The sequence below is a fragment of the Phyllostomus discolor genome, chromosome 1 (genome assembly GCF_004126475.2).
Source record: "Phyllostomus discolor isolate MPI-MPIP mPhyDis1 chromosome 1, mPhyDis1.pri.v3, whole genome shotgun sequence".
Taxonomy (NCBI): Eukaryota; Metazoa; Chordata; class Mammalia; order Chiroptera; family Phyllostomidae; genus Phyllostomus; species Phyllostomus discolor.
In genome coordinates this window covers 163,824,847-163,850,895 of record NC_040903.2, presented here as the reverse complement: position 1 = coordinate 163,850,895, position 26,049 = coordinate 163,824,847, and the positions used below count along the sequence as shown (strand labels likewise).

General features: G+C 42.0%; 2 protein-coding genes and 1 pseudogene across 9 annotated transcripts in view; 2 read left to right on the top strand and 1 right to left on the bottom strand.

The window, feature by feature from the left end:
- The window catches only part of MYO5A (myosin VA), a 176,943-nt gene extending 155,384 nt beyond the window's left edge, over window positions 1-21,559 (top strand). For all 6 annotated transcript variants that reach the window (XM_036033632.1, XM_036033649.1, XM_036033646.1 and 3 more), the window contains 8 exons: window positions 3,359-3,505; window positions 5,923-6,077; window positions 7,977-8,066; window positions 9,601-9,751; window positions 11,823-12,105; window positions 13,584-13,758; window positions 14,965-15,045; window positions 15,572-21,559. In XM_036033632.1, coding sequence (XP_035889525.1) covers window positions 3,359-3,505; window positions 5,923-6,077; window positions 7,977-8,066; window positions 9,601-9,751; window positions 11,823-12,105; window positions 13,584-13,758; window positions 14,965-15,045; window positions 15,572-15,724 — 1,235 coding nt within the window. In that variant the 3' untranslated portion in view covers window positions 15,725-21,559. The remainder of the gene's footprint in view (window positions 1-3,358; window positions 3,506-5,922; window positions 6,078-7,976; window positions 8,067-9,600; window positions 9,752-11,822; window positions 12,106-13,583; window positions 13,759-14,964; window positions 15,046-15,571) is intronic.
- A 657-nt stretch (window positions 21,560-22,216) lies between these two features.
- On the bottom strand, window positions 22,217-25,909 carry LOC118498678 (annotated as a pseudogene).
- The window catches only part of MYO5C (myosin VC), an 88,434-nt gene continuing 88,140 nt past the window's right edge, over window positions 25,756-26,049 (top strand). For 2 of the 3 annotated variants that reach the window (XM_036033667.1, XM_036033663.1), the window contains exon 1: window positions 25,757-25,934. In XM_036033667.1, the coding sequence (XP_035889560.1) occupies window positions 25,908-25,934 (27 nt within the window). In that variant the 5' untranslated portion in view covers window positions 25,757-25,907. Of the gene's footprint in view, window positions 25,935-26,049 lie in introns of all 3 variants that reach the window. The other variant, XM_036033675.1, reaches the window with a different exon arrangement.

Below are 26,049 nucleotides of genomic sequence, written 5' to 3'. Positions count from 1 at the left end.
TTGTCCTGCCAGCTATTTTCTCAAATGTGTAAGTAGCTCTTGAGAAGGCAATTCATAGATTAAGCAAAAAGGATGTTATAATATTCTAAGAAAAGTTGAGTGAAATGATACATATCTAAAGAATAAAATGAGGTCTTTATTTGGCTGGCCAGTGGCTGAGAGCAGCCCCCCCCCCCCACCTCCCAAAGCTAGAGAATAAAGGTGACGAGACTCTCCCCGCACTCTTCTCTTCCTGTCGCCTTCTGCTCTGTTATACGGAAAATGCTGGGCACATTTAAAAATCTTATTATATTTTTTAAAATATATACTGTAATATCCTTAAGTTCTTCTGGTTGAAAATAGCAAGACTCTTGCCTCCTATTATGGGCTACGCTTAATTACAGAGATTGTTTTAGAAGCCAATGAAAACTTTTTTTTTAATGCCAACATATATTATTTTAGCAGAAATTACATAGCTAAATGGAGAATGTTTCAAAATTTGATCTGCTTTGGGTTATATTTTAATCCAGGAGTGGGTGTTCCATCTCGATTTTGATGGAGTCAAGGAATTTGGAACTTAAAGAATTCTAGAAATGAGTTAATCATTTTATAGGAGAAAAAACTGAGGCCCAGAAGTTCTAAGCAACATCCCAGGTCTCAGCCAGTTAGTGACCAAACTGTGAGCAGAACTCAAGCCTCCTGAGGGCTGCTGACCTCTCTCCTTCATGTCATATTTCCAATAGCATCTCTCTACTTATAGGGATTTTCTTGGCTGTCTCAATTAAGCCTGAGATCAAGATCTTCCTGGTACCAAAGTGAGGAAAAATACATTTAAAAAAATTCTAGTGTCCTTTCCTGTTCCAGACCAAAAAGGTTTAGAAATATTTTTCCCTCAACTATAAAGAATCTATGAAATAGAAATAGGGATTGCTTCAGGTCTTTCTAGAAGGGTGTCTGTATTAGATGGAGTATTAAACTGAGTATCCCCCAAGGTCTCTTGAGTCTTTGAAAACTGGGGCAGCATCCTGGCTTCTCCTTTCAGACTTGATATTTAACTGCTGCTGTATAAGGGCTGGCATTTTATTTAAATTAGTACAGAGATGACTTGCTAACTGAATCAAAGTTACATCGAGCTAACATCTATATTTTATCCAAGTTTTTTTAAAGATTTAAATTTCTGGGGGGAATTCAAAGGCAGAGAAAGCCCTGGCTGGTATGACTCAGTGGACCAAGCACCAGCCTGTGAACCAAAAGGTCACCAGTTTTATTACCAGTCAGGGCACATGCCTGGGTTGCAGGCCAGGTCCCCATCTGGGGGTGTGCAAGAAGCAACCAATGGATGTATCTTTCACACATCAATGCTTCTCTCCCTCTCCTTCTTCCTTCCCTTCTCTCTAAAAATAAATAGAATCTTTTTAAAAAAGGCAGAGAAAAATTTTAGAAATATGGCAGATTTTAACTTTGACACTTTTATACAGGACCAAAAATATCTTGGTTAGAGATTTTGTAAAAAGAAAGTGACGCTTTCTTTTAAAACATGAAATCTCTTAATAAAAATATTCAGCATATTTCATAAATGCTGAGGTACACAGTTTTTGACATTTTAACATCTCTGAAATCAGGATGTGTCTCACGACTGTTGATGGGTTGCAGCTTAATCGGCAGTGTTTTCCTTCTTTAGTGTTATATAAAATAGCATTATTTCATAATCAATGGCCCCATTGGTATGATGAAATCAGTAGGTTTAAAGCATTCTCTTTGTGTCATACGGAGCCAAATATGTGCACTTATTGGTAAACTTAATGTGCTGAACCTATTTCCTCCCCATCTGCCCTCTTAGGATTGTGGCTGAGGATGCTATTATTTTGTATTTTATGTGAGGCCACTTTGTGTGGACTTTAAAATCCTGATGCTGTTGTGTTTAAACTGACTCCAGAAATTATATATGTAAAACTGAATAGTCTAAACCGTGTATCTCTTGTGTGGACACATACAGTTTCCAGTTAGCCCTGTGGCTTCCAGGTGGCACCAAGCATCTGAAGCACTAGATGCCACAGTGCTGATTTGTCCAGTCACAGGATGATCACCCCTTAGATACCGTAGTATTGATGGACAGTGGTGATCTTCAGCTCTGGCAGTCCTGGTGTGTGCGGCTGTAGCAAGAGGTGCACAGGGAGTCACCAGCCTCTCTGCTTCATAAGCAAGAGCACTGACAGGGATGGGCGTTCTCTCTGATAACCTCCTCCTGTGGAACTCGCTTCCGAGAACTAACACAGGGATGGCCTGAGAGAGACAGGAGCAGCACGACTGACACCTTGTGCAGTCGGCAACATTAAACTTTCTGATGCATCTGATCTGCATTTGTCCAGCAAGCCTCTGAACTCCAAATAGATTTCTTAACTGTGCCCTTCCTACCGATAAAACAACCTGCCTACTAGCGTGTCTCCACAAATACCACCGTAACTAACTCATGTGTTCCCATCTCTTCTCTTGCATTCCCCATTCAGTTCTGTTTTGAGATGATACTGGAGACTTTTTTTAATCCTTAGCATAATTCTTCTCCAGCAGCTGCTAGTGACAGTAGTGACCACATTTCACATCTAAAAGGCTGTTCGCCAGTGGTTGTGCTTTAACAGTTGCAACATTGAGGCAGGACGTTCAGCACTGTACTAAAAACAAACAAAAACTGAATAGTTTTTGGGAAATCACATTAATTGGAAGTGGTTTTATCTGCTCGTGAGTTCTTTGGGAATGAGGGACAGCAGGGGAAAGTTAGGTCTTTGCCTTGGGAAGCCTCTGTAAAGAAATAATACATTTCACATCAACTAGTGTGAAGAAACCCTGTCCTACCAGCTATCTTGACGTGGTCTGAACTGATTGCAATGATAGATTTAAAGTAAATGGTCTTTTTCCTTAATGACTAGATTCATAGAACTAAATGTGAAAGGGAATCTTCCATACTCTTTCTTCCCCCTTGTAGACTATTATGTTTTTCCTTCTGTGATTAAAATCTAAATATCTTTAATCATTTATGATTGATAATGATTCATTAACCAGGAAGTTAAACCACTTACTTTGGTGACATTTAATCTTATTACACAGTAAATTTCTTATTTAAAAAATGCTTTTAAATCAAGTAAGCTTCTCTGACATTGACATTGAGAGCAGCCGAGCACTAGTGGCCACCAGTGGCATCACCCCCTGATTTTGCACCTACAGCCAATGTTGGCAGAAAGGGTACTTAAAGACAGGGCAGTGAAGTGGCAAATGCAGCATGTTTCTGTTGTTACTGAATTTATCATTTAAAATATAAGAACATGGAACCTTCTCACCTTTTCTACCTGGAAAACATTATCTTCTCATGTTGCTTTTTATGAAGTGGGCCAGATGGAGAGCATATCCCCAGGGCAGATCATTGATGAGCCTATCCGTCCAGTCAACATTCCCAGGAAAGAGAAGGATTTCCAAGGAATGCTGGAGTACAAGAAGGAGGATGAGCAAAAGCTTGTTAAGAACCTGATTCTGGGCAAGTATTTTCCTTTTCTTTTTTCTATTCTTTTTTTTTCTTCCTTAAACAACAGACATTTATTTCTCCCAGTTGTGGAGGTTAGGAAGCCCAAGAGCCAGGTACCAATTAGTTTGGTTCCTGGTGAGACCTCTTGCTGGCTTGCAGACAGCCCTTTTTTGGCTGTGTCCATTGATAAACAAGAGAGAAAATGGAGACAGAGAGAGAGAGGGCGGTATTTTCTGCACAGGACAAGAAGGCTTTCTGGTACACGCGTCAGTGGTGGGAGAGACTAGTCACTAATATTTGAAATATTCAACACCAGTTTCTTTAATCGTCATTACATACTCTGCATTATAGTGTTGCAGAAGTGTCCTGACCACATGGTGTGTCATCGGTCAAAGTGCAGGGACACTCGCCCCAGAGGCAAGTCCCTCTGTGAGGATCCCTTGAGGCCAGGCCTTCTTAGCTCTAGCTGCACGTTAGACTAACCTTGGAAGCTTTTGAAAAGTACTGTTGCATGGTCCCACCACAGACTGGTGGCATCAAAATCTCTAGAGGGAAGAGCCTGGCCACATCTAATTTTTTAAAAAATCCTTCAAGGGATTCTGATGTGTATCCACAGTTGAATGCCACTGTTCTAGGCCATTTAAGTTCCCGAATTTGTTTTCCCTACTTTCCTAGAAAGTGTATGACTAAATATATCAATAACAACAGTTCAATAATAGGGAAAAATAACAAAAGAATTAAGGAAAATATTCCAGCAATGGAAGAAGGGGTCTGGACAAATGAAGGGCGTGGGGGAAGCACTTGAGAGCAGCATGAGGCCTCTACGGTTGAGTGCGAGCCCACTGGCTCTGCACGAGTACTTTTCAGACGAGAGTGGGGAATGATTAGGGAGTGTACACAGCCTGAAAGTTGTGAACTGAGAAAGCCGAAAACCTTTCAGCTTTTGCATAGCACTCCTCCCCCAGGTGCCAGGGTGACAGCAGTGTGATTGGCAGTTATACCTGATTTAATGTGCCTAAGGTTCCTGGCATTCAACTTAGTACTGTATGTAGGTGCACAGGTGCTTAAGTTTCAATATGATCTTTATTTAGCAAAAATGTGCCCTGGCTGGTGTGGCTCAGTAGATTGCGCACTGCCCTGAGAATCAAAGGGTCACTGGTTTGATTCCCAGTCAGGGCACATGGCTGGGTTATGGGCCAGATCCCCAGTATGAGGCGTATGAGAGGCAACAACATATTGATGTTTCTCTTTTTTAAAAAATGTTAAGGAACCACTAGGTTTTAAGCATAAAATTTAAACAAAGATTCATCAGTTCAATAAATATTTAGTATGCTTTTACTATGTGCCAAGCATTTTCTAGGTACTGAGTAACAAGGTAAAGTTCCTATTACATTCCAGTGCAAGAGAAAATAGAGGAAAAAAACAAATATATAACGGGGTAAAAGGGATAAAGAGTGAAGGCAGGTGTACTTGTGTATATGGAGTTGTCAGGAAAGGCCTCTCTGATAAGGTGGTCTTTTGACAAAAGCCGAGGAAGTAAGGAGGCAATTCATGCTATCATCTGAGGAAAGAACATCCCAGGCAGAAAATAGTTTGCACGTGGGCGCTGGGGTGGGCATGTGCCTGGCATGCTCAACCCACAGCAAGGAGGCTGATTTCACTGGAGCCAGGGACCTGGGGAGGGGACAGAGCCATGCACATCACATAGACCACAGCGAGGACTTCATTTTGTAAATGAACGAGGTAAGAACCTACTTAAAAGATTTTCATAACTAGAGTGACATGATCTGACCTCTATTTTCTTACAGAATTACTCTGGTTGCTGTGTGAAAATGTACCACTGGGGATTAAGGGGTGAATCAGAGAGACCCATTTGGAAGCTTCACTAAAATCCAGGAGAAAATGATGGGGGCCTAGCCTCAGGCAGCTAGTAGTTGAATTCTGGGTGTGTTTCATAGGTGTAGCCAACTGGATTTGCTGATGGATTAGATGTGTGAGGAAAAGAGGTGTCAAAGATGATGACAAGGTTTATAACCTGAGAAGCTAGCGGGTGGGAACTGCCATTTGCTGAGATGGGAACAACTCCTGGAAGAGCTGGTGCCACAGGGAATCGAGTTTGGTTTGGAAGGGCTCAGTTTGATGTGTCTGAATGGAGATGCCAAGAAGGCATTTGCTACAGGAGACTGGAAATCAAGGGAGAAGTCAGGGCAGGAGAGAGAAATTGGGGGGTTGTCATCGCATAGACAATTAAAATTCACGTGCTCCCTCTCTCAGGCACTTCTCTTACTGAGCCATTAAAATATGCTTTTCTATATGACCCATTTACCCTGAATGATTGACTCTTACATGGGAACTGTGCTTTTATTATCTCTAAAAGCATTTCTCGTGACTCTCACAGTTATATGAGATTATTTTCTCTCTTTTTTCAGAGCTGAAGCCACGTGGTGTAGCAGTCAATTTGATTCCAGGGTTACCAGCATATATCCTATTTATGTGTGTTCGACATGCTGACTACCTGAATGACGATCAGAAAGTAAGGTCGTTGCTAACATCAACAATTAACAGCATCAAAAAAGTATTAAAGGTCAGTTCATATTCCACAAAATTCTCTTAGTAAATATTACTGACAGACTCTGCACCAAAGTACTTTTCCTTCCTTAGCCGAGAGCTAAGGTGCCAGTTCTGAACACTTTCCAGGCTTAACTGCTGCCGTCCACTGTAGGGGACATTCGTCCTTACAGATCGCCTACATACCTTCTTTCAGAGCAGGGCTGGGTTGAACAGGAATCAAAATTAATTTGATATGATTGCATTTAATTGTGGAATAAATTGTTTCTTCATAGACAAATAGTTTGCTGTAAGGTCTTAAAAATTTAAAGTATTTATTGGAGTCCATTATATGTAGGGAATATGATGTTGTAGTTAAAATAAATATTAAGTTCACTAATATATGGCTCATTCATATAAAAATATTACCTGATAAAATATTAAAAATTGTTCTTTTTTCCCATTTTTTCCAACTTACCCATAATTTTCCTTTTAACCTGAAATGCCTGATTCCACGTGAGAAACAACACTCAGGTGCTAACCTGAAAGAGAAGACTTGGAGAAGGCAGCAAACTTATGTAATAGAGCAGAAAGTCCTACATAATAACTCAGTAATCACCAAGACACGTTGCATAATCCTCCTCCTGACTCTCTAGAAAAACAGTGAATATTCTTAGTTTTAACTCAGATGTTTCTGTGAGGAGCTAAGAGAATGTGCTCCAGGTACTTTGCTTTCTGATTATCTGACTTAAGGAGACCTTTTAGGATGGAGATAAGTGGATAGGTAACATGCCCAGTAGGCTCTCAAATCTAAGGTGGCTCTCATGAAATATTTTTTATAGTTGCAAAATCTACATAACAAAAAAGTGTACCACTCAACCATTTTCAGCGAACAGCTCTGTGGCGTTAAGTACATTCATTTTGTTGTGCACCCATGAAACACACCCCCCCCAACCCAGCACATGGTCATGAACTTTAGACAAATGCCAGCTCTCAGTCCCTATTGCTAAGGTGTTCTATGCAGTTACACTGTGCAGTGGTTACTGAAGCATGGGGTTTCGGAAGATTTAACATTAAAAACAATTGATGAATGTCTTCTGAGTATAACTCATTTCATTTTTGGTGTTGATGCTATGTTGTCCTTAGATACACAGCTTTACTATTTGAGTCAACTCTGACAAAGACAACAAAACCAGATCATAAGGTTTTCTCCCTCTCATCTTAATGCAAGAAGGCTTTTATCTAATTTAACTAATTATTGTACCAAATTGTTTAAAGATTGAAGAGAGGGTATTAGAACATAACACCCTTTGACACCATTTCAGATTGCTGTACATTTGTCTCACACCCTTGTTTGAGTTGAAGTACATCTGTCTCCCGTTCCTGTGTTGGGTTAGCAGTGGGCTTTGTGAGATGGCCACAGTCCTGATGAAGAGCCAGGCAGCTTCTTCCCCCGGCGACTGCCCAGCTCAGGACTTCCTTCGGCCCTTGCCGATTCACTGCTGAGCAGCTGTATCTTATATCATTGACAAGATTTTTAATCTAACCTGGGTTTCAGTGCTTCCCAATCTTTGTGGTTCTCTTTTGTGCTTTTAGCCCTTTGATTCCCCTCAGTAACCCCGAGGGAAGTAAGTGGGGGTAAGCACTGGCTTAGAGAATTTTTTTCTGCTAAGCTGACATCTGCAGTGAATCACTGGGAGTCATTTTCTCATGGCAGAAAAACAACAGATACGAAGCAAAGTGAAAACCAACCAATGAACCCAGTGGTTGAAATTCTCTAGCAATGATGTAAGACTTTACAATTGCAATGTCATTTATTTTTATAATTGTTTATAATGGTAACTGAAAGAAATGGGACTTCTGGTGTCTGTACAGTTATTTTCAGGTTTTTATTTCCCTAAAGAAAAAACACATTTAAGCTTATTCTCTCTTTCAGAAAAGAGGTGATGATTTTGAAACTGTTTCCTTCTGGCTCTCTAACACTTGCCGATTTTTGCACTGTTTGAAGCAGTACAGTGGAGAAGAGGTGAGAAAATCCTGATTACAAAACCAGCATACTAAAAAAAGAAAAAAGAAAAAAAACCCAGCATGCTATACTTTCTCTGGTATTTTTAAGGAAAACGTTTAACCATTTGTTAATGTAGAAACCTGAATTCAGAAGTGCCTTGGAAATTCATAGCTTGGTTTGATATTTATTACTTACAGAGCTAGTTTCTTACCTTTGAGAGCTGGTATTGTGAAAAACACAGGAGATATATAATGAGCATTGATCAATGAATAGTTGCAAAAATGAATTTTTGTCAATATGTGGGCTATTCAAGGACTGTTTTTAAAATTTAACTAATTTCCGCTTGCTATAATGCATTAAAGGTGATAAGTTAAGACACGCCCAAAAATCTGTTCAGCTTTTGTTTGTGGTGTTGTGTTCATCAGTTGTTTGACAGACTCTAATTTTTCAAAACTGTCACATATTAATAACTTAGTAAGAGCTGCTTAGTAGGTATCAGACAATACTTACCACACATTATGTTATTTAATTCTTACTACATTTCTATGAGGTAGGGATTGTAACCCAGTTTCACAGATGAAGAAATAGAAGCTCGGTGAAGTTCATCTGTTTGCCCAAGTCCTCTCAGCCACAACGAGCAGAGCTGGGATTCTGGGCTCGGCCGCCTCTGAGAGACTCTGCCCTCAGCCACTGCTCTCCATGCCTCCCCATCTTGTGCCAGGAGAATAGACAGAGAAGCTGAGCAGTAGCACTTTCTGAGCACCCGGACAGAGGCTGCGGGCAGAGGCCTGTCCTAGCAAATAATGGGAAATACAAATATGAGCAAGATATGGCCCCTGAGAAGATGGGACTGATGGGTCAGAGTCCCCCAGACGGGTCCTGAACTGTTTCGTCGTTCCCGCTTCTAGACCATGTTGAGTGGTTAACTAGGTTGTAGGGAGGCAGATGCTTGACTGTGGGCAGGATCCACCAAGTAGGCTGTTGCTTTTGTCAGGCAATATGTGACAAAGGTCCCTCTTGTACAGTTGGCTTTCCAGTCTAACAAGTAGTACCAAAAGATAAAAATCATGTATGGATACCATGAAAGGCAAATCTTTCTTTATGTCCCAGTCTCTGTAGAAATTGACCTATTTTAAGAACATGATGTGTGCCCTTTGTGTACAGTATTTATAAAGAGGACTATATTTCATGAACGAAGTTTAAGAGGTTAGTACTTTAGATAATTTAGTATTTGACTTCCTGTTTCATAAGTGAAAACACATTAATTTTTAAAATTAAGTTCTCCCATCTTATTTCATCGACATTGCTGTTGGAAAGGCTTAAATGCTAGGTTGCCAAGTTTAGATATTATTCAAAAGCTAGTAAGAAGTGGAATTTTAAGAGGGAAACAAATAACGCAGCACAGAAAATGGTTATCCTGGCATTCATGTGTGGGCTGGACGGAAACTCTTCAGAGAGAGAGAAGGAGCAGGGAGGGGCCGGCCAGACGAGCTGGACGGACAGAAGGGACATTTACCTCATGTGCGTCATTAACCCTGCATTATGTCTCCAGGGCTTCATGAAGCACAACACGTCGCGCCAGAATGAACACTGCCTCACCAACTTCGACCTGGCTGAGTACCGGCAGGTGCTAAGTGACTTGGCCATTCAGATCTACCAGCAGCTGGTGCGAGTGTTGGAGAACATCCTTCAGCCCATGATCGGTAAGGCCGGGGCGTTGCTGACATCAAGGTCTGCCCGCCTCCCCTGCCCACCAGTAGATGACCGCCAGTGGCACGCATTTTGGGCACATATTCAAATGGAGAACATCAAGTAGTAAGACTCTCAGTCTTAAAGAAAGCTGGGGAATCCCAGAACATGGGGTGTTAGCCATGACAAACTGGGATACCTCAAAGTCCGGGCTTCCACGTGACCAAATAGCAGTGTCTGGTTCCCCTCCTCCATGTAGAACATCTCTGCCTTAAACGTCGGGCCGTGCTCTATGCCCAGCAGTGGATCTCACTCCTTTTCCAGTGCTCAGAAACACTTTACACATCGGTGGGTCTGCAGAGGGTCTGCACTTTGCCCAGTTAACGGGCTGCAGTAAACAGGTTGGGAGAGTACGGTGCCGACAGGACAGGTCTGACACCCCATGCCAAGTTGTGTGCCTCATGGTCCCTCTGGAATTGTTAAAGCCAACTTGGAGCAATTTCTTGTTCGATGAGCCACTGGGGTGGGGGTGTTTCTATTTCTGTATATAGCTGTGCATTCAGCTAACGTGTGATTCCATGTGCCTGTCTTTACATGTGTGCACTGGTTCTGGATGTTTGCTTATGTATTCTGTTACACTTTGTAGTGTGTTGCATATTTGAAGTAGGGGTTAGGAGGCATGTACAAATTGCAGGCTGCTAATTTTGAGTGCATTGATTGAAAAAAAAAAAAGGTGTTTTTTAACTTACCAAACTCTTATCCTCAGGCAAATTATCAGCAGCCTCTGAAAACTACTCCAAGTTGCCCTTTCTTGCCCTACCCACGTGTTTGCTCACTTCTACAACTTCTTTATTTCCCTTCTGTGGACTCATGGCGTTACATTTTCTATCCTAAGCACACAGTCAAACAACTAGAAACACAAAAGGCTGAGGAAACCATGTGAGATGGCAGTGATTTTTTTTAGTCATCCCCTAAGACGGGGGCCCCCAACCCCCACGGCCACGGACCAGTCCTCCTCTGTGGCCTGTTAGGAGCCAGGCTGCACGGTAGGAGGCGAGTGGTGAGCCAGTGAAGCTTCACTCGAATTACGGGCTCGTGTGTGTGCCCCATCCCATGCCAGTTCATGGAAAAATTCTCTTCCCCAAAACTGGTCCCTGGTGCCAAAAAGGTTGGGGATTGATGTCCTAAGAGGTCATGAATTTAAAGCAGTCTAGGTCACCTAAAATGCAAAAGGCGACAGATACAAAGAAGGTCAGCTTCAGCCAACCTTTTTTTCCATTTTTGCCTGTTTTTATTGGCTAAACAAGCAGTTTATCTCTGAGGTGTCTCATTTTACCAACCACCCCATCTCCCAGTGATTCCACAACAGCAAATGTGTTGACTCTGAATGAGGTTCTGTGGAAGCTGCATGGAGCACTAGGATAAATAAAGGTGAATCGGGCTTGGCCCTTGCTCTCAAGGGGCCCCCAGTCCAGGAGTGGGCATCCCAAACCATCCTAGAAGACAGTTAAGCCACATGCTGCCTGGAGAGCACAAGGGAGAGAGCAGCACTGCTCCAGGGGGGAGGATTGAGTCCTGGGAGGTGGAGGCTAACCCCAGCATTCCCTGCCCTTCTGGGAGCCTGGGGCAAGGAGGGCCCAGCTCTCCAGCCCTGCACAACTGCCCCTCCCAGGTCTCCTCCAAGACCCCTGCCCAGGCTCCTGCCTTTCTTGCTACTTGATTTGTTTGCCTCTGGGGCTCACATGGCCTAGGGAACGCTCATCTTCTCCCTGCCTGCTGCGTACTTCTCTCAGAAACCCTCACACAGCACCACACACTGGTGCTATTTATTATAAGGCTGCTGCTTCGTAGTTTAGAAACTACACCATTAAGATTTCTTAATTTCTTGGTAAAATTTTGCATATAAGAATTATTTCTTCATTAAAGTTGAAAATCCAGAATTCATTTTGCGGGGGGGAGTTCTTTCCCCCTCTGTGTTGATGCCCAGATCATTTTCCTGCATTGAATGTGTGTTTAAATATGTGTGTATGGACATGAAAAGGTTTCCTTTCAGATCTGCTCTTTTAACTTGAACTACTCCTGCAGTCTCAGGCATGCTGGAGCATGAGACCATTCAGGGTGTGTCCGGGGTGAAGCCCACGGGGCTACGGAAGCGCACCTCCAGCATCGCTGATGAGGGCACCTACACACTGGACTCCATCCTCCGGCAGCTCAACTCCTTCCATTCGGTCATGTGTCAGCACGGCATGGACCCCGAGCTGATCAAGCAGGTGGTCAAGCAGATGTTCTACATCGTGGGGGCTATCACGCTGAACAACCTCCTCCTGCGAAAGGACATGTGCTCCTGGAGTAAAGGCATGCAGATCAGGTGAGCAAATGCCAACAACACCTGTGATGGCCTCTTCTCACTGCCCAGCTGCCCACTAGGGTGCAGTTTGCCGGCGGCCCATGTGAGGTCAGTGCACCCCATGTCTGCTGCCACCAGCCAGGCAGCAAGGGAGGGCTGGGCATGCAGCCGCTTCCCCTGCCAGCGGGGCCTCTCCTCTCTCAGTCATTGCTGCTCCTGGCTGTGCTCCGGCAGGTCCTACTCACTGCTTGTTGGGGACCCTTCTCCACTGTGAAGCTAATTCATTTGAGGGATTGGAGAGATGATGAAAAATACATAAAGATGAAATAGATGCTTCCTCTTCTTTTGTGTGTTTTAATTGTACAAGAGCAAACTATCAAATGATAATGAAGATTTCTAATGTTTGATTGCTTTTAGAAATTGCTTTAAACAAAATACCTTTTTGTACCCACGGCAACAAGAGCCTAACAGATTTCACTGACACTTGAAATACGCCTGTCCCTCTGTGTTTCAGGAAGAGCTATACCCAGTTTGATGCCCAACCACTCCTCAGCATAACTGTATTATCTGATAGAATTGATTTTGCAAATAATTTATTTTAAAACAGCTAGAATATTCACTAAGAGGAGAAAAGAAGATTTCTCCCACGAATGTCTTTAGTTGCTCAGTTTCAGGAAACCTTGGCGTTCTCTTCAAATTTTCCATTCTGACCCACATCCACTGTAGTTAACACTAACACCTTATATCCAGGTAGTGGATTTCTTCCTCTGTAAGCTTTGTTTGTACATTTGAAGCACCCGCCATAATGTAATTCCTCCTGTTTTCCTGATTATTACATTCCGATTGTGTGTCCATTTACCTCATTTTATTTTATTTTAAGAACCACTGTTACTTGGTTGGCCACCCCTTGATACCTCAGCATCTGTGTAGTTTCCTGGGGACTTTGTCTCTTCCAGTGGCCCCCACTTGCCTTTCTTTTCCTCTGTCCCTGAGCTTCCCCAGGCCACTGTCCCCATCACCCAGGCTCTCTCGGCAAGAGGGCTGGAGCACAACGTCTATGAGGTAGGGTTTTGTTATTCACTGGACGTAAGAAAGAGAGAGGACTTGAAGGATTGTCAATTCTCACACCTGACATTGTGAGAGAAGATACAAAGTGTTTTCTGTTCCATTGCGTAATGAGGGCACAGCCGTATAATGTGTCCCATTTTGTCTTTTAGCACGTCTTAATTCATAACTTTTGGTATAATGGCCACTTTTCTATCTTACATTAAAGATAATTATATTCTCTAGTCTTTTACTATTATATAATTATGATTATAACCTCATAACTTTTTATCATGATATTTTTAAGTATAGCTGATAAAATTTAAGAAAACTAAATAAGATTACTGCTTGTCACTTGAACTGAAGTTCCTGACAAAGCCACAAAAAATCAAGACATTTATGGCAACATTCAGTAAAGGTGCATTCTCTCTCGCTCACTCGCTCTCTCGGCGTAGGTACAATGTCAGTCAACTGGAAGAGTGGCTGCGTGACAAGAATCTGATGAACAGTGGGGCTAAAGAAACCCTGGAACCTCTCATTCAGGCTGCTCAGCTTCTGCAGGTGAAAAAGAAAACAGACGACGACGCCGAGGCCATCTGCTCCATGTGCAATGCTTTAACCACCGCCCAGGTACTGCAGCTTTCCCTGCCAGGAGATCATTTAACATTCCTCACGGGTGATCTTTGGGTAAATGAAGAAGTCTTCTAGCTATTGCTCTTGTCTCTGAGCTGCCTTCATCTGCATCAGAGAAGATATATACATACATAAATCTCAAAGAAAGATTTTACCAGAAAGTAACACATTTCAGTCCCAGTCACTGTCATCCACGTTCAACATTCAGTCAGTGTTCGTTGCGTGTCTGCAGGGTTGTGCGTGTATCCCAGGCACTGAGAGGCAACCACAAACAAAACAAAGTCCCTGCCCCAGTGGGGCATGCATTCTAGGCCTGCTGTGTAGCTTGTATTCCAAAAGATGATTTTCCATGTCATTTTATAATTGAATGATTCTTTAGATTTCTCTACTTTAAGACAAATAATTCTTGTTTCTTCAATTCACTGAATGATGAATTGAGTGCCTGTCTCAAGGGACCATACTTGTTGTTGGGGGAAATCAATAAATAAGGAACAATGCCTGCTTAAAAAGAACTTCAAGTTTAGTGGGGAAGATGCATGTACCCAGCCGATGCTGCTGTTAGAGAGTCTAGCAAGCTCAGTGTTGAGACATCTACCGGAGGTGCCGAGGGGCGAAACCGACTGTGTTCAGAGCAGGTCCCATCGAGCAGGGCGTTGACTTGAAGGAGTGAGCAGAGGAGAAGGGAGGACACGGGACAATGGCATCGGCAGGAGGGATGGCACGGGCGTCCACACACCCGTTTTTCCTTTGCCCACATGTTTCTGTGCCTGCTCTTGGACTTTCGTAATGTTCGTCACACATCTCATCAGAGCACGGACATTGCACACAGATTACACATGAACTGTGCATGCAGAGTAGCTCAACAGACAGCGAGGACACTGGCAAAAATAGGCACTTGGGGAGATTGGGAGGAAGGGAGTTGGGGCACTTTTACTTTTCATGTTATGCTCCCTTGTATAGTTCGAATATTTTTCCAAATTGACATTGCTTCTTAAAATGTACAAAGTTGAATACATTTCTATTATAAAAATTCAAATAGTAAAGGTACGTGTGCCTTGGGACCATTTCCCTCTCCCCTCTGGTCCTGCCCCAGCCCTGGCAGAACTGAAACCGCGTGCACAGACCCTGGTGGTTTCCGGGTCATCAGCAGCCAGTGTGTGCTTGAGAGTACGCTGACGACTTTGGTCACTTCATTTCTCACAGATCGTCAAAGTGTTGAATTTGTACACGCCGGTGAATGAGTTTGAAGAAAGAGTCTCCGTGTCATTTATCCGTACTATACAGGTAAGACCTCCCGGGTTCTTCTCCTTGGACTCGCCAACACAGTATTTTGAATGTACGTTTTACAATTTGTTGAAGGTTAATATTTTTTAAATTTATATTAATTTATCTTATTTTTATAGCGCATTAAGGTTTTTTTTTTATAACAACGTATTGGGAAATTGAAGTGATTTTTTTAAGGTTTTATTTATTTAGAAGGGAAGGGAAGGAAAAAGAGAGGGAGAGAAACACCAGTGTGTGAGAGATACATCCATCAGTTGCCTCTCACATGCCCCCGACCGGGGACTTGGCCCACAACCCAGGCATGTGCCCTGCCTGACCACAGATCAAACCGGCGACCCTTCGGTTTGCAGGCCAGCACTCATTCCACTGAGCCACACCAGCCAGGTCGAAAATTAAGTGATTATAAAGCAAATGTAAACATTCTACATTAGTTGGGGAGTTTTTGGTAGGATTTGTAGCAGACGAAAAATTTCTTTATAGATCCAAAGAATTGACGTTCTGTTTTGTTTTGTTTTTAATTTTCCAGATGCGTTTACGAGACAGGAAAGACTCTCCTCAGCTGCTCATGGATGCTAAACACATCTTTCCTGTCACCTTTCCTTTTAACCCATCCTCCCTTGCACTAGAAACCATACAGATTCCAGCCAGCCTGGGCCTGGGGTTCATATCCCGAGTCTGAAAGTGATGTCAAGGCAAACAGTGACAATACATTTCTTGCCTGAAATAAGAACCCACTATTTCCAGTGAGCTCCTGAAAACACATTTGTAAAGAAAACGCAGTGGTCAGCTTCCAGACAAGAGGTCATTAATTTGCATCACCTTAGAAAGAAAGTTACGCTTCTTTGTAGCAACACTCCCCGGTGACTGGTTAGGCATCCCGAGTTTATGTGCAGGAGAATGGCAGAAGGAAGGGAAAAATGTGTCTTCAGCTGCTAGCATTTATTTTAAATCTTCACTGCATCTAAATGGTATAAAAAAAACATAAATTCTAGATATGAGCTGATGTTAGCAAGGTACCAACAGAAACCCCCCTCTGTGATAACCAGAAGAAAAATCAATATTGAGTACATATCATATCAGTTTAGGAATCAATGTTGATGTTGTCAAACTGGATCCAAGAAATAAACTGGCAATATGTATAGTAGTTAGTAAAGTAACTCTCTTATATGTGTCATTATGACGTAGAGGTGTAAAAAGAATGCTGGTTTGCTATATAACATAGAAGTCCATTTGTACTGTAGCTTCCTGAGCATTTTAAATTGCTGCTACATACTGTGTTCTTTAAAATGTAAGTGATAGAGACTCTTATTAGGCACTACAACAATAAGCTTCTCGTTTATCAGTTCTGTTTACAATTCAATCAGATCACACTTTCAACTGGATTGTGTGCAAATATCTGCAGATCCCCCTATACGCGTAGCAGACACTGGAAAGTCACGTAGTGATAAACGTTAGACTTTGAGGGGTGGGATTAGACAGGACAGCAACTGTTGCTGCCATGACTTTTTCAGGACGCGTTGCACCGATGTGCTCATCGTTTCTCCCTGGGCGGGTATCACAGCAGGTGTGGTGTTCTGTGAAGTGACTTATTTTTAGTTCCCAGAGCTGACTCCCGCAGTGCATATATTCAGCCCTGACAGGTTTTCTTTCTTCTTAATTTATTAAGAATTCGTCTCAGTCACTATCTAGAGAACATTGTCAGCGTATTCATGATTCAGGTCTTAAAAACCTTGATTATCCTATAAATTAAGCAAAAGAAGTATAATAAATATGATTCCATTTTTTTAGGCTTGCAGCTTCTATACATGTTCTCAGTACTACTAGATACTTTAAAGAGCATCCATCAGGTTAGAAATACTCTGACATAGATAAGAAATAGAAGAAGACTGCTGAATTTTACAGAGGATTTGGCTCAATAAGACCCAGATTCTATGTTTTCATTCTGAAACTCCAATTAAATGTATTCTGCATTTTTTCTTAGATATCTTATACAATAAATCTTTCAAGTTGTGCAAAAGCAAATTCATTAGAAACTCTGGTTCTGCATTACAATCATAGATTTATATAATTTAACTCCTAGATGGTTTATAAAATGACATTTTATTAAAATATGTGCAATATTATCGATGGAAGTCAAAACAATTTCAAATCAATGATAAAGATTGTTATTAAAAGATAAATACTGTCTGTTAACTTATTTGGCCTCAAATTCCTCTTTTACACAGCAAGAGGGTTGGACAGCCAAGTCCTAAGGTCCCTTCCGTGTCTAACATCCTCTCCTCTCCGAGCTTGGTTCCTAGAGAAATGGGCTGAGTTCCTCAGTATGTTTATGCAAAGACCAGCATTCGGTGCCCGTTAAGTCTGAGGGATTAATAAAATGTAGTGTCACAAATCTATGAAGCTATAGCCGCCTTCAGTGTACATGATTTATGTCCATGCTTTTAGAAAGTTACATTTAGGTAATTTTTATTGTCACGTACTGCTGTATTCAGTTTGTATACATTTATTTATTTGCAAAACCAACCCAAACACTACTAATTCATTCAGGTTCTCTCAATTTTGCCAGGTTTGTCAATGTGGCTTTCGATGAACTCATAACCATTTGGTTAGTACTGAATGTGTCATAGTTTAAGAGCATGGATGGGACTTGGGTGGGGAAATGCTTAAACAGACAATGCCTCCATGGTGTCCACGGTCCACCTCTGGCCCAGAAACCTCCCAGCCCTCCCAGCTCAGTGCTGTGTCACGTGTCCCATGCACGCCCTCAGTCTCATCAGGTCTTCAGGGTCACTCTGGGGCTCCCACTGCCATCGCAGCTCTTTCTCTTACCCCTAGACAACTCGTATACTGAAGTGTCTCTAGTCTGGGCCTGTGTCTGTCTCCTGAGTGCTGTCTCTGCTGAAAGTGCAGCAGCCTGTTCCTCCCCTGGGCCAGAGTCTCTGTTCAGGGATGGCCACACAAAGGTTCTGATGTTCCAGGGCTGCAGCTTCCTCCAAGCCCTGCTCTGAACCCCAGGTGGGGGTCTGGATTATCTTCTCTTAGCAGCCTAAAGATACTTAGTCACAACTAGAGCACCCTATCAGCAGGGACCCCCACAGCCCGCTAATGACCCTGTGTGCTACTTGAGGATGCAGCAATATTCTGCTGACTCTGGGAATCGTTTGGCCACTTTGAGGACTGCACACCCTTCCTTCTGTCCATCCACACTTTCTCTTGCAGCTTCAAGCACACCTCCAGCAGCCTTTCACCCACCCATTTATCTGTTCGCTCTTCCCCTGCCTCCTGCAAACTCAGTGTCCCATCACCAGCCTACTTCCTGATCTGACTGCGTGCAGTCAGTGGGTGGAGTCAGTCCTCAGCTGCCCCCAGCCTGCCTGGTGGCTTCCCTTCCGGCCAATCTTAGTACAATTTCTTCTTACTTCTCTCTTACATTCTTCAACATTTTCACTAATTTACTTTTGTATAATTCTCCTCGGACACACAAGAGGAATTCAAAGGAAGATCTTAAAACCACAGCAGCTCATTGTCTTAATAGCCCCTTCGGAATACTCTGCCCCCACTTCTTACCTACAGCTGCAGCTCCCACCTTGGAATGCGAAGTTGAAAAATTAGAGGCAGTTTCCCTTATTGCTTTTCTTCCGTTAAGGTTTTGATCTGCCTGAGAAGATGAATGTGGCGTAAAGTCCATGAATGTGGCTTCACTATTCCTTTGGAGGTTTTCGATAATCCCCACATACCTGACACTTCTTTTGTAGGAGCAGAAGTGCAAATGTATATATTCCAAAGCCAATTAAAAGGAGCTTGGGGGATTTGAATTAGTATGATTTGCTTTATTTTAATGGATAATTTAGAATTGGCTTTTTCTGAGTATATGTAATGTAGATCAAATCTTTTAATAACTGGGGGAGGCTATGAAAATACTTTATTAGAATTTCAGTACAGTGATTATTGTGAGAAATTACTTCCCTGGTGACCCTAGGTAAAGGGGCACCTGCCACTGTCCTGAGAAGATCTCACCCAGTGTTTCTCTGTCCCTCCCCTCGCCTCCCCACCCCCTCCCATAAAACACTCACTCACAGAGTCACCAGTTCACAGAGTTCCCCAGGAAGCACGGTCAAGTATCCTCTGGGTAACTTCAACTATTCAGGATAAAACAGAAAGCAGAAATTACTGTTTGACCCTTAAATTGTCTTGTTGAAAGCTGCACAGAACAGTACCATGCATTGGCTATGCTTTACTTCAGTGCGCTCTCTGTTACCTCACTGTCTCCTCACAGCAGCATTGGAAGGTAGAAAATGTAGCCACACTCGTCTGCTGATGATATTTGAGAGAGAGGTAAGGTCAGACTTGCCAGAGGTCCCGCAGCCCCCCAGCCAAGCCGCCTTCCCGTGTGCAGCGGTAGCAGTGTGGGCGGAAGCAGCGAGGACACTTGAACTAGTCCTGAGGTTATGTCTGTTCCCCTTGGTACCTGTGGGGTGGCCAGATCAGCAAGAGGCGCTCCTTCTCTTTATCAGAGTTAGCAGCTGGCATATGGGAACTGAGCAGTGAGCAATACCGAGCAGCAGTTCTTTGTGCTAACAAGATAAAGAGCCTAGAGCCCAGTAGTTTTCCTTCCGTCATAGTTACCTGCTATGACTAGGTTTGACTTAATGTAATGAGTCAGTGCTCCCTTGGAGGGTGCAGTACTCTTGTTCTTAGGTCATTAATTAGAAGCAGGCTGTCTCTGCCTGATGGAAAGCAGTGAACGCCTCTCCAAAGTGAAGAGGAAGGTCACTCTCAATACACCCCGCTCTGCCACCCAGGGTTGTTTGAACATCGCTGTGTGTGCATGCTGCCAGTGTTTACTGTGGAGCTAGGAGGTGTGCTGTGTGCATGCGTGTTAGAGAGGCTGTGTATTGCCGTGGCCTCTGCTCATGAATAAGTGCATTGTAATTTCTTCTCAGGCTGTGCTGTGAGGGCCGCCTTAACCCCTGCTCCCTTCCCTCCTGGAGCTGCCTTAAGTTCTCTGCAACTTTTCCTCTGCAAGGGGACACATTGCCTAGAGAGAATATCAGGCCCTGTTTCTCAAGGTTTTGTGAGGGTTTTGGTTGGGTGTGGCCTCCAACCACTAATTCCTTTCTCCTCAGTCTGCATGATCCTCCCCCACCTGTTACTTCCTCCTTTCTTTTCTGCTAGTCCTAGACAGGTATTAGCATTCTGAGGCAGCAGCAGTCTCAGAGAGAGCCAGGGAAATGCGGGCTTAGAAAGTGTTCCTGAGTTCGGCGGGCTCTGTGTCACAAGGAAGCAGATGAACATGTGGAAGAAACACAGAGATGTTAGAGTCTGGGTGGTATTTAAATAGCTTGTTTTCCACTGACCTTTTCTTAATAAAGGTAAAGAGTATAACTGTAAAACTTTTCATGGACATTCTTTAAAAGTTTTTTTGAGAAACCGGTACAATAAAAGATTGAAAACAAGAAAGAGTGCTATAAATTCTAATCTACTGTATTACCCTAAATTAAATCAGCCTGGAGTTAGTGGATTTTCAGTAGATCAGGAACTGAAAAGTACTAGGTAACACATCTGCCAAAATGCATTTTATACCTTTTTTATTTTATAATTTGGTCTAGCTAAAATGTTCATTAGCTTAACTTAATGAGTGTTATTAGAGTCATAAATATCTGAAAATGACTTTTTAATATTGTAATATTGCCTGAAATATTTGAAAGAAAAATGTTTTTGAGTTGAAACTGGAATGTATAATTCAATGCTTGGTAGGTCAGTACATTTTTATGCATTTTTCAAATATCTTATTGTTACCATATGTTGTAAAATTTTAGACTGCATTTCAGGCTTTCTAAATCATTTGAGCCATTTAATTTTTTTCCAACAAATGGTGATTTTTTCCCTTCAAATGTGGATATGTATATTGTAATTTATGATTCTTAGTTATGTATTTTTGTGGAATCCTGGAAGTAACGTTGACTTTTTTGTGTCTTGGAAATTTAAATTGCTCTAACAGTGTTGCATAGAAACGAGTTCATGACACTTAACACTGTATTTTAATTATTAACTTTAATTGTTAATTGACTGTGAGATGGATATGCTTTTTAACTAAAATGAAATTGAACATTGCAATTTTCCAAATAGTTTTTCTTGTCGGACCTGGAAAAGGAATTCTACTTTGAGCTACACAGAAAAACAAACTACAGCTCATCTTTTAAAAGTTCTTAGGTACAGTATTCATCCATGAAAAAGGAAGCAGAGGTACTGAAAAATGAAAGGCATTATCAACCCACTCCAGTTTTAAACAGAACCCATCCCAGCATATCTCACATGGAGTTTTTAAAAATAAGTTAATAATTCACCTCATATCAACAAGATATCAACTACTGCTAAGATGAAAACCAAAACAAAATCAGATTGACATTTAAGCTTTGTAGTTGTCTAATGTTGTACTTAGTAAGTGTGCGTCATTAATGCTGTATTCTCCTAGCTATTATAGAAAATTGTTCAAATAAAGGTATGGATATAATGGATTTTTGTTCATGTCTGATCAATAAACCCACAGCACATGGAATATACTCCCACACAGGCCACGTTCTGGGCTGAAAACATACCTTTAAAATTAAAGAATAGAAATCCTATAATATATGCTCTCAGATGACAACAGAATTAAACTAGAAATCAATGAGAGGGAAATAGCTGAAAAATCTCCAAACACTTGGAGATTAAACAACACACTTGTAAAAAACACATGCGTCAAAGAAGAAATCTTAAGAGAAATTTTAAAATACTTTGAACTAAATGCAAATGAAAATACAACTCATCAAAAGTTGTGACATGCAGTGAAAGCAGTGCTTGGAGGGAAATGTACAGCATGAAATCCATGCGTTAGGGAAAAAAAGCCCTAACATCAACCATCTAACTTTCCACTCTAGGAAACTAGAGAGGGAGAGAGAGGAAATTAAATGCAAAGAAAGCAGGAGATAAAAATTACAGCAGAAATCAGTGAAATTAAGGACAGGAAACCAATAGAGGCAATTAATGAAACCAAAACCTGGTTCTTTGAAAAGATAAATAAAAAATTGATAAGCCTCTAGCCAGGCTGATTAAGAAAAAGAGAGAGATGACATAGAGTAGGTAAGTGGTTGCTTAACTACCACTTAGGACTAGGGGGTAACGAGGGGCTGGGGTGTGATAGCTAAAGAGCACTGAAGTTTCTTTTCAAGATGATGACAATGTTTTAAAATTGACTGTGGTGATAGTTTAACATATCTGTGAATATATTAAAAACCACTGAGTTGTATACTTTATTACTTTTTTAGATTTATAGTTTTATTATAGTAATTAGTTGTTACAGTGAGATCTACATGCATATACAGAACTATTTAAATTCATATAGAATAATATTTACATTTTTAAGTTAGAAGATGAAGTATGGCATAAGTTTTACAAAGAAAACAAAAAAACACAAGATAAAAAGAAAGTTGACAGTAAAGATGCAACTATCTGTTCTCAATACCACATGTGGAAACTCTCAGAAAGCTATATCTTCTTAATCTGGTCTCCAAATCATTAAAATATGGGTGATTCAATGTCATTTTGCCAAAAATTTGTTTGGCAGGATCATAGACTAACATTTCCTAGAGCAGATTCAAGCCGTTCTCATCCAAGTGGAGCGCTAGGCTTCCTGGCTTCCACTTGGGGAATGTATTCTTTTATAGTCCCGTAAAGATTCCATTCTGGCCACTCTTCACATGGGGGTCCCCAAGCTCTGAAAATTCTGAAGAGTTGATCAATTGCTGAATCTGCATGGAAAAGTGGTTTCTTAGTTCCTAACTCCACAAATATGGTGCCTACACTCCAGATGTCAAGTGGAGTCAAATAGCGGGCTGACCCCAACAACACTGCAGGAAGTCTGTGGCAAAGCGTTCATACCTCACTCGTGTACACTCAAATAGGTGTTCCAAAAGCTCTGGCAAGGCCAAAGAAGCCCGTTTAATTGTTCCTTTATCATCAATCAATAGATTTTGAGGTTTTAAGTCTCTGCATAGAACTCTTCTTAAGTGACAAAACAATCCTTTATAGGATTTGGTACAAGTGACTCTTAACGAGTGAAGAATTTGTGAACTGATCAGGAGGGATAGAATCCAAGTATTTCTTGGGATCAATGGGAAGGTGTTCAGAGATGAGATATGACCCAGAGCTCTGTGTGAGGACATCTTGAAGACTGACTCTGTTTAGATGACGAAGTTCTTTTAACAGAGAAATTTCCCGAGTTGCGGTATGAGGAATCCCTTCCTCTTCACTTTCTCATCCGGTTTTCTTCATGGCTACCGCTTCACTTGTAGTTTTGTGTCTATTCTTAATGTACACCGTTGTAGGTGCCTTCTCTGATTTCTCTATTAGGTACAGTCTTCCACAGCCATCAGTAGTTGTGATAGATGCATGCTAAAGGGTCCTTGAGTTGTATACTTTAAATGGGTGATGTGTATAGTATAAGAATTATATTGCAATAATTTATTTAAATAGATTTTGACATCTGGTATGGCAGACTGAGGAAGGAGCTCAACAAATTCTCTCCTCAAAAAAGCAAGCACAACACTGGACAAAAGAATCAAGAACAATTTTAGGACTCTGTAAATGGACCAACAGCACACAACAAATCAGTAGTGGTTATCCATGAAAAACCACTGAACTCTGGGTAAGAACAATGGGAGTCTGGCATTGTTGCCTGGGGCCGCTCCCATGATCCTCCATTTCCTCCGTGTCAGGTGGCGAGGTAGTTCTGCCAGAATTGGAGGAGCTGTGAAAACTAGTGGCTGTGCCGTTGGAGGGCTCCCTTGATCAGAGTGGAGCCCAGTGAAGCCCCACACTGAGCAGTGAGAGTAGCCATTGAGAGTAGCGATCTCAGAACTATGACAGAACATATTTCCATTGTTTTAAGCCACTCAGTTTGTGCTACTTTGTTACAACAGCTGTAGGAAAGTGATACAGTATTAAACTGAAATATCTGTGATGAATTCAGGTGCATAATTTAATCTCTAGAGGAACCATTAAAAATTAACTCAAGGAATATAGTTTCTTAAAACATAGGAATTAAAATTGTCCACAAAAAATAAAAATCTATCACCAAAAAATGTCAGTAAAGGAGAAACAGAGGAAAAAAATACACAAGCCATATAGAAAACAAGATAAATCATAAATCAATGAGCACATTACATGTAAGTGGATTAAACACTTCTACTGGAAGTAGAGATGGTCAAACTGAATTTTTTTAAAAAAAGACCCACTGTCTATAGATTCAAAAACACATACAGATTGAGAAAGGGAAGAGAAAAATATATATCAATTCCATTAAGACTGAAAAACAAAAAAAAACCCCAGCATAACAAACTAGGAAGGAGGAACTCCTTCATGTTTGGAAAAAAAAAAAAAAAAAAAACCTATGGTAACCTTATAATTAACGGGAAGAAAACCAGAAAACCAAACCTGAATGCTTTCCCCCTAAAGCTGAGAAGAAGGCAAGGTTGTCTGGCTGTTCTTGCCACTGCAGTTCTAACATTGTGCTGGTGGTTGTGACCAAAGCAATCAGCACCTGAAAATTAAATAATAGAACCCTAGATTGAAAGGAAAGTTTTAAAAAATGAATTTATTTGCAAATGATTATTTTGTGTGTGGAATATTGTAAGGAATCAACACAAAACAAATTTACTTGATCTAATAAATGAATTCAGAAAAGCTCAGAGGATATAAGATCAATGTACAAATATAAATTCTATTTATACTAGCAATAAACAATTGGAAAATGAAATTAAGAAAACATTTATATACATTCATAGTAACATAAAAAAGAATAATATGCCCAAGAATCAATTTAATAGAAGTGCTAGATTTATACACATAAAAGTACAAAACATGCTGAACCATCTTGCAGGAGTTTTCCAGCAATCCACAGAATTCCCAGAATGCTGGTGCTTAAACAAGATGGGACTTTATTCCATAAAAAATATCATTGTTCAATTTTCCAAAAGTCCTGCTGAGATTTTCATTCCATTTACATTAGGCTTATATGTTATTAACTTGGGTAGAATTGACACCTGTACCATATTAAATATTCCCATCCTTGAAAATGGCAGGTATTACTTGCCTTTTATACCCCTGAAGACAAATTTAAACATTTTCTCCACAAAGGCCAAGTGCATTTTTGTTAGTGTAGTTTCTGGACACTTTGTATTTTCGTTGATATTGTAAATATCTTATTTTCCTATTTTACTTTTTATCGTATTTTCTAAAGGGCTTTTGTTGATATAAAGGAAAGTTACTCATTTTTATATTTGATTTTGAATACAGTCACCTGGCTGAACTCTCACAAGTTCTAATAGTTTGTTGATTCTCTTGGATTTTCTATGGAAATGGTCATATCCCTCTGTTCTTTCCAGTAAAGATGCTGCGACTTAAGAGAGCGAACACTTGGTCCGGGACAGCTCTCAGAACACACCTGTTTCCTCCCGTGAGAGTCAGTGCATTCCGCTCCCGCGGGTTCCGGGCGCAGCGCTCGGCCCCCGCCAGGTGGACCCCTTCACCGCTGCCGCTTCCCCGGGAGGAGGGTCGCGCCCCGCCCCGCCCCGCCCCCGCTCCAGCCAATCGCGGCAGGGACTGGACGGGACGGGCCGGCAGGGACCAATCCGCACCTGTCTCCTCCCGGGCCGCCCGCCCTCGGGAAAGTCTGAGGATCCCTGGAAAACTTCCCCGCAAGTGGCCCGGCGCTCTGGCTGCGGCCCCTGCGCGCGGTTACCTGCCCCGGAGCCTCCACGCCGCGGGCCCAGGCCCCCTGCCTCGCCCCGTCGCGCCCCCGAGCTGCCCCGGCTCTTGCGCCCATGGCGGTGGCCGCGCTGTACACGCAGGTAGGCAGGGTGGCCGGACCCGAGGGAGGGCGCGCGGGAGGGAAGCCGGCCCGCCGCTAACGCTGACTGTGCCTGCTGTCCGGGCCACACCTGTGCACCTGGCGCGCTCGCTGCG